The 7,773-nt window shown below is 37.1% G+C and overlaps 1 protein-coding gene across 1 annotated transcript in view; it reads right to left on the bottom strand.

The window, feature by feature from the left end:
- Positions 1 to 478: 478 nt before the first annotated feature.
- The window catches only part of LOC141338154 (interferon-induced very large GTPase 1-like), a 9,413-nt gene continuing 2,118 nt past the window's right edge, over positions 479 to 7,773 (bottom strand). The window contains exons 2-4 of the mRNA XM_073843713.1: positions 7,492 to 7,544; positions 6,775 to 7,382; positions 479 to 5,215 (exon numbers count right to left, since the gene is read on the bottom strand). Of these exons, the coding sequence (XP_073699814.1) occupies positions 479 to 5,215; positions 6,775 to 7,382; positions 7,492 to 7,544 (5,398 nt within the window). The remainder of the gene's footprint in view (positions 5,216 to 6,774; positions 7,383 to 7,491; positions 7,545 to 7,773) is intronic.

The raw sequence follows: 7,773 nt of genomic DNA, 5'->3' as shown, positions 1-7,773 counted from the left end.
GTAATTTTACCCCACTATAACCAAGAAATGTGAAAAGGGTCCATATTTAGTACAACTGCTCTGCTGTCTTCTCCAGGTCATTCATGATTTGTCCATGATTCATGGTTTTTAAGGCCTATTTACGTTTACATATGCTGAAACAATTAGGATCACTTAAATTTATGCTGACCTTTTTTTACATAACATAATAATAGATACATTCATACAGATGTATGTTGTCATTAGAAACTAGCAGAATTGCAGACCAATGATTAATCTTGAACTTAAATTTTAGCACACATCACATCGATTTTGAAAAATGTAAAAACATTAGGTTTGGAAAGTTGTGAAGGGGTTAAGAGAAAACAATATATGTCATTTATATATAACATTCATGTGTAATTTATAAATGGTTCACAAAAAATCTAAACTTTACAAACTCATTTCAAACTGCGGTGTATGAATCAAAGACCTACATGTGAGTAATTTTCATTTATCATTAGATGTATTCATCCAAACTCTTGATAGCTTGCTCTTTTGAGTATTGGCTCCATTCATATGAAATCACATCCCACATGTGGAATGTTTTCTCAAAGTATTTTTCCAGATCTTCCTGAAATCTGCACACAAACCACTTCCAATATGGCAACTCTGAGAAATCAGGAGTGATGCTCCACTCTGCATAAACATTTCCTGCTTTTCTATATTCTCTGCACAGAAACCACTGACCTGTATAGAACATTTTACCAGTTCTCATTAAATTTGTGCAAAAATCTGCACCGAGACACTCTGTTTCATCATAACAGCTACCAGTGAGTCCATCGACTCGATGAAAAGGTACACTGTGATCTCCAGAATGGTTTTCTATTGTGTTGGTGCAGGTAGCTGCACAGAACGGACACTGAACCCAGCAGCACTGACAGAGATGATCAATCAGAATCTCATCTGGTCTGTCCATCTGTTCCAGATTTTCTGGAAATGTCTTTGTGCTGAATTTATGCTGTATTTCAGATGATACTGAACCAAGTAATTTGCTTATCACATCTTCTAGGAGCTTGAAATCATCAATTCCTTCATGACTGACTCCACTGAAGACTTTTACAGAGAATATCAGCACATCAGAGAGCTGCAGTGTGAAATCATTTAGCCACTTCTGAACATCTCCACTGGTTGTGTTGACCACTGCAGTCGCTTTTTGAGCTGCTTTCATGATCTTCTGCTGCAGAAGTTCAATGTTCTTCTTCATCTTGGGGCGAACACTAGCTTCAAACTTATCAGTGATGTACTGACTGACTTCATCTTTGATGAAACTCTTTAAGTGGTCTCTGGGATAGTTAAAGTATTTAATGTACTTGTCAAAATCTTCCTGTTCAGCCAGAGTCTTGAGGATGTGTTTCTCTAGTTTAGATCTGTTTCCATTTAGTGATTCACAGTTCATTTGAATTTCATTAGTCAAATCTCTGGAAGTATTTTTGTAGACACTGTTTTGAATGGGCTCTTTCAGTTTCTGACAGATGATCTCCCCAAAAATAGCGGCTGATGTTGCACCTTGACAGTATTTCTGGAAAATACTATAGTACTCTTTGCTCTTCTGTTCAAAGTATAAAACAGGATCATTGGCTTCCCTGAACCTTTTGTGTTGGTCAGTAATTACCTTGTTTATTCTCTTACAGATGGACATGGCCAAATCCATATAAAATTCCTTCTTGAACACAAAGTTCCTGAATCCTTGCTCATAATCCATTACTCTTGCTTTGATATATTCAGCAAGTTCCTGAATGTAGGTTTTGTTGTAACCGGTCTTTGAAATGTTATATGACATAATTGTTTTGTCTGAATGTTGGGCAATGTCACTGACTAAGTTTTTTATTTGGGATTCAACCTCAAACGTCAGTTTTGCGGATCTGACGGCATGTCCTGTAACTCCTCTGAGTTTCTGTATATAATCTGAATAATGTGGCACAGTGAAAATATCACAGCTTGTCCAGTCGTTTAGTCTGACACTTTCATAGTTACTGAGGATTTCCTTCATGTCTTTTAATACATTAATGTCTTTGATTGGAGGAGTTTCTGCAGTAATCTTATTAACACACTCTTCCCAAAACTTTTCAAACTCTTTTTTCAGGATTGTTTCATCATTTGCTTTGTCTTTGAGTTTTATTGCAAGTTCTTTGCTCTTTTCCAAGAGATCATTTTCATGATGTGTTCTCTGAGCATCAATCCTTTTCTTCATATCTCGCTGCTGAAGAATCTCACTCAATTTCCTCGTTGTTTCTCTCACAATATTTTCTCGAAGATCTTTGATTTTGATATAGAATGATATTTTCCACTGTATCAGTATATCTTTATCTTTGTCTTTCTCAAAAAATTCTGACATTGATTTTTCTACTTCTTCATTTTTCACATTTAGGTTCTCTTGAAGATCAATTTCTGAAACTGTATTAATTGCTTCATTTTCTATTTTGTTATAGAGTTTGTTCTCTATATCCAGCATAGTTCTGCGGAGACTCCAGGACCACTTGCTGTATTCAGTCTCCAGTTTTCGGTATGTTGCAATTTCCAGAGCATTTCTGAAGCTGAACACAAATCGTTCATTCAGTAAAGCCCTCCAGAGATCATTAATACGGTGTTTAAGGTGCGTCAGCTCTAAACCATATGATTTTGAGGCATGACAAAAAAAAGCTGTCTTTAGCTCTTGGATGTTTTCACAGTATGATGGATTTGGTGGTGCCATTGGTGGACTTCCCTCCCAAAGCTGTGCAAAATATTTCACATCCTTCTGTATATCAAAAGTAATGACATCATTGAAACATTCGGCATCACAGACTTCACCTTTAGCAGCAAGTTTTGTCATTTCATCCAGTGTCTGCTGCAGTCGTCTCCTTCCATCCATGTTTTTCTGTCCAGCTGTGACTTCTGAAACATTCTGATGAACAAACATGCAGCTTGGATTCAGTCTGACCTTTTTCATCCTCATGAAGGCCTGAACAACGATCTGAAGAATGTCCTGCAGCTCTGATGGGTTTTCTCCAAAGATATTTATCAATGTTAGATTACCAAGACCAACAACAAATGTGGCCAATTCATTGTCCTGATGTCTTGTTGACCTTCCAGATAGTTCTAGAGCACGAAGCCCCTCAGTATCAACAACCAGAATATAGTCAAATTTCAGCTGTTCTTTTGTTTTCATCTCATCTGAAATTCTGACCAGCTGCATAAAAGCTCCTCTTGTGCATCTGCCAGCACTGACGGCAAACTGCAGTCCAAACATGGCGTTCAGCATAGTGGATTTCCCAGAGCTCTGAATCCCTAAAACTGACAGCACAAAGACTCTCTTGTCTCCCAGTTTCTGTATGAGTTGATCTAGAACAGCAGTAACCCAGACCACAGGAACATGAGCAGCATCTCCATCCATCAGCTCCAGTGGAAATCCAGAGATCATCATCTCTGCTGCAAGACTCGGGAGAGAAGAAAAATCACACGGCAGGCCTTCCTTGTTCTTATTGACTGATTTACACGATTCATAGATCTGACCGATCTCCCTCAGGATGTGCTCCAAGCCAAAGGTTGCAGCTTGAAGTGCTTTTGATATCTTATCAAGTTCTGTTTGTTCATCTGTCAAATTTGGTGCTATCTGTTGCTCAGTTATTTCATTTTTCTCTTTCAGTTTTAAGACTTCTGACCACTTTTTATCATACTTGTAATGTAGAGCAGAAAGGTCAGCTGAGGTATATTCATCCAGGAGGATTGCAAGCCATTTTAGAAAAAATATCTTCTCATTTAGAGATTGTGAATTCATTTCTGTAATAAACAACTTCATAAACTCACCAATGTCCAACACATGCTGCTGTTCACGTATTTTCTTCATCTCTTGTTTTATTTTCATTTCTAGTTCATTTCCCTGAGATCGATGTAGTTCTTTGTTTTTTGCACACCACTGATGCCACAGTGTCCCCTGACAGGGAAGAAATGATTTTTTGATTTCTGTTAGATTTTTATCCTTCAGTAGTTTCATTATCTTCTGTGCATCTGTTTTTCCTTTACTGCAGTCGTCATTATATTTCTCATCTACTCTGATAAATGAGTATTTCGACATATCAAGTCTAAAAATAGACAACGATTCTGGCGATAACAATGATAGGCATTCATTTATAGCTTGTTCAAGGTCTTCAGATACATCTGACTGATTTCTGTCTTTTAATCCAATTTTGTATTTCCCATTTCTCATCTCAGTTACACTACATTCATCTTCCGTGAAAAGACAAATAAGTGGCTTTCTGTCCTTGTACAGTTGTTGGATCTGTTCTCCACTCTTGTTATTCCGGTCAAGTCGTGGTAGAATAACAACATTGACTGAGGCCATTTCAGTGAGGATCTGCAGCTGTTTCTCATGGCCTCCTGCATCACCATGAAGGTTACAGAACGCAACACACTGAGAGAATTTATCTGTGTCTTTTCCAGAGGGGCAGTACCAGGCGATCTCCACCACTCCATCCATCAGTAGTCTGGTTTTGCTGCTGCCTGGGCAGTTCCTGTGGAAGAATGTGTTGTGTTTGTCATTGATCAGACTGTTTATCAGCTGAGATTTAGATGAGGACAGTGAGCCAAACCTAAAGAAAGCCACCATAGGTGTTTCTGCCTTCCAGATAGACTGGATTTTACTGATTTCTTCTTTGGCATCTTTTATCTTCCAGCTCTTGCTGATTTGTCTGAATGTCCAAAGAGGAAACTCAATCTCTTGTGTGAATGGATCAGGAACAAGTAGAGGCAGAGCATACTGACACTGAGACAGTTTAGTCACCATCAGCTGCTTTAGGAAACTATCAGCACAATGAAACACAGCCATCTGAACATCCATCGGGTGAATAGCAATTTTCTTGCTTTTTCCTTGAGAAAACAGTGACATTTCTTTAAAAATATCGGCATCACCATTAAATAAGTCACTGTTTGTTTGTGGTCTGTCATGCTGCTTATTGGTCTCTTTAGTTTTAATGTATCTTGCTCTGTAGTTCATCATCAGTAGTTTTTGTAGGAAAGTCTGAACAAGGTCCTCATCAGCACAAGACTCATGAGAGTGTAATGAATGAGCAGTTAGTTGAAGAACATCTGCAGCTCTTAGTTTAAAGGGGTTCCTGTTATTAAGATGGAGTCTTTGAAATAGATTCTCTACTTCTTTCTTCTTGCCATTTCTTTTGTTTTGATTCAGTCTCACACTATCTATTGATCGGGTCTCTCCCTGGAAAATAAACAAGCAATTAGCCTACAACATTTTGTTTTAATATTGTTAACATTTTATGTATAATATTTATTTATTTAAAGGTACACTGTAAAAAGTTTTCACCAGATTCAACTTAAAAACCTAAGTTCAGCAGCTGCCTTACGTTTTTGAGTTAAATCAGCCTAAAACTACAAGTCATTTTAACTTATTACAATAAAAAATGAGTTGATATAACTTGTGAATTTAAATGACTTAAGTTGATTTAACTTAAAATCTTTAGGCAGCTGCTAAACTTAAGTTTTTACGTTGAAACTGGTGAAAACTTTTTTACAGTGAATTGCTGCCAACTATGCTTATTAACAAACTATGTGTGCACATGATTAGCTGTTTTTGGAAAGTAGTTCATGTGACAGATAAAGGGCCAGATTTACTAAACAGGGCAAATTAGCGTTAGAGCGCAATGCTATAAAAACACAGATGGGAGGGGAAAATTATGCGTATGATTTACTGACAATGCACACATCAAAGAGCACAGATGCAGCCAAATCTTTTCCATAATGAGTGCAATCTACCAGAAGCAGCACAAATTATCGCCTGTTTTAAGACATGCTATTAAATAATGCCGCAAATATCAGTAAGTTGATGAACGTTAGTAATTGTGTTGTGTGACTCATTTTTATACTTTCCTCGCATACATTTTGTGTATTAAAGGGAAAAAAGATTGTACTGACACAAGCTGTTAGTAAATCTGGCCCAAAATGTGCACAACGATATTTATTCAAGATTAACATGTGGCTTTTTGTTTGTTTGTTAGATAAGCAAGACTCTTTGCATTACAATTATCAGCATCTATACTAGATAGTTCCAAAAACATAATAGGTCAAGTGAAACTTTGTGATAAGGAATCACTTGGCCAGGGGCTCTGCTCGCAATTTTGTGCCCTATGACAAATGCCATATGCCCCCCAACCCCCTTACCACACCAAAGCAGGACTCTGGGGGCCGCTAGAGGTCATGGGCCCTTAGAATTGTCCTTACTCCCCAACCCCTCCCCCGCCCCCCTTAGCAGCGCCCCTGCACTTGGTTAAAAAACTTCTATAAGCTGTTTGTCTACATTCATGAAATTCTTGTTAACTTCCTTTTCATGTTCTATTTTTACATTACACTCAACACTTACCTGATCTGTCTTTCTTGTCTCAATTGGTGAGGAGTAGTCCATACTCTTTTCAATAATTGTGGGATGAGCTTGTGAAAGAAGGTAAGATATATATTAAAATATATACGTAAATTAATTTCCAAAAATTAAACAATAACGCAAAATGTTTTTGTTGAAGACTAATATGACTGCAGTTTCCTTAGTCTCATATGAGTATATATCAGTGTTATACTAGTCCAATCTGTTCATTGATTTTGATGTTCTTGGTTTTCAGTTTTATTTTATAACATTTAAGTTTTATTTTATAACAATCTTGACTCAGCTGAATATCTGTTACAAGTACAATCACTGAATCATGAATGAAAATGTTAGGGTAAGGGGCAAATAAACATGTCAGAGAACCATCATAACATCAGTGAAACCAAATCCGTGTTCTTACCACTTTGACATGTCCTGTTTAATACTGTGTTGTATGTCTCAATAGTGTAGCGTTCCTGTTTATTATCAATAAACAGATGCTCAATGCTGATTATTAGATGTCTAATCTCTGACTTGTTGTTCATGTTCATGTTGCAGGTGTGATATCTTCCTCCACATTTCTCAATCAGCCGCTCCAGAGAAGAGTTTTTCTTCAGATCATCTATTATAGAGTCAGACTCTTCCTGGCTCTCATAGGTGAAGAGAATCATTGCAAACTGAAGAACTCCATCACCAAATACTCTCTGAAGCCACTCAATGCCCATTTTATCAGCATCTGTTAAATGGCCCAGTCGCACAACAAAAACAAAGGCGATTATTTCATTTTCATTCACTAGTTGAGCAGTCAGGGAATTCAGATCAAGTGCAGTTTCATGAATGCCAATTAGGTTGATCACTGAGACGTGATGCCCTGATTTCTTCATCTGCAAAGGAATAGTCCTGGATATTGTAACATTTTCGATATTTGGTTGTATTTCTCCAAGTAGAATATTATCGTGTTGAAACTGGACTGCATCAGAGTTTCCAAATAACACAATGGTCAGGCAGTGATCTAAAATAAACACAGAAGAACCATTCTTAAATTTATAAATACACTGTACATTGCAACAAAAGAACAAGCCTCATATAGCAATGCAAAATATCAGATGTTGTTTTCTTACCCATACTGCTGAGAGATGGATCAACAGAGTCAAAGAGTTTCCAGTTGCTCCTTCTATAGGCAATTCCTTACAAGTGTAAAATTGTAAAAGTCTAAAATATCTTTATTTTTATATTAAGGTATTTACGTGTACAAGAGCATATGTATAATTTCCATTTAAAGTCCACCTTTCTAGACAACTGTGATGTATGAGTATCAAGAATATCGAGTATAACTCCAGAGACTTGAACTGTTCCTGCTTAAAGTAGATGCAAATATAGGGGTAGATCCAGTCTAACAGGAT

The sequence above is a fragment of the Garra rufa genome, chromosome 7 (genome assembly GCF_049309525.1).
Source record: "Garra rufa chromosome 7, GarRuf1.0, whole genome shotgun sequence".
NCBI lineage: Eukaryota > Metazoa > Chordata > Actinopteri > Cypriniformes > Cyprinidae > Garra > Garra rufa.
This window is presented reverse-complemented; position numbering and strand designations above follow the sequence as displayed.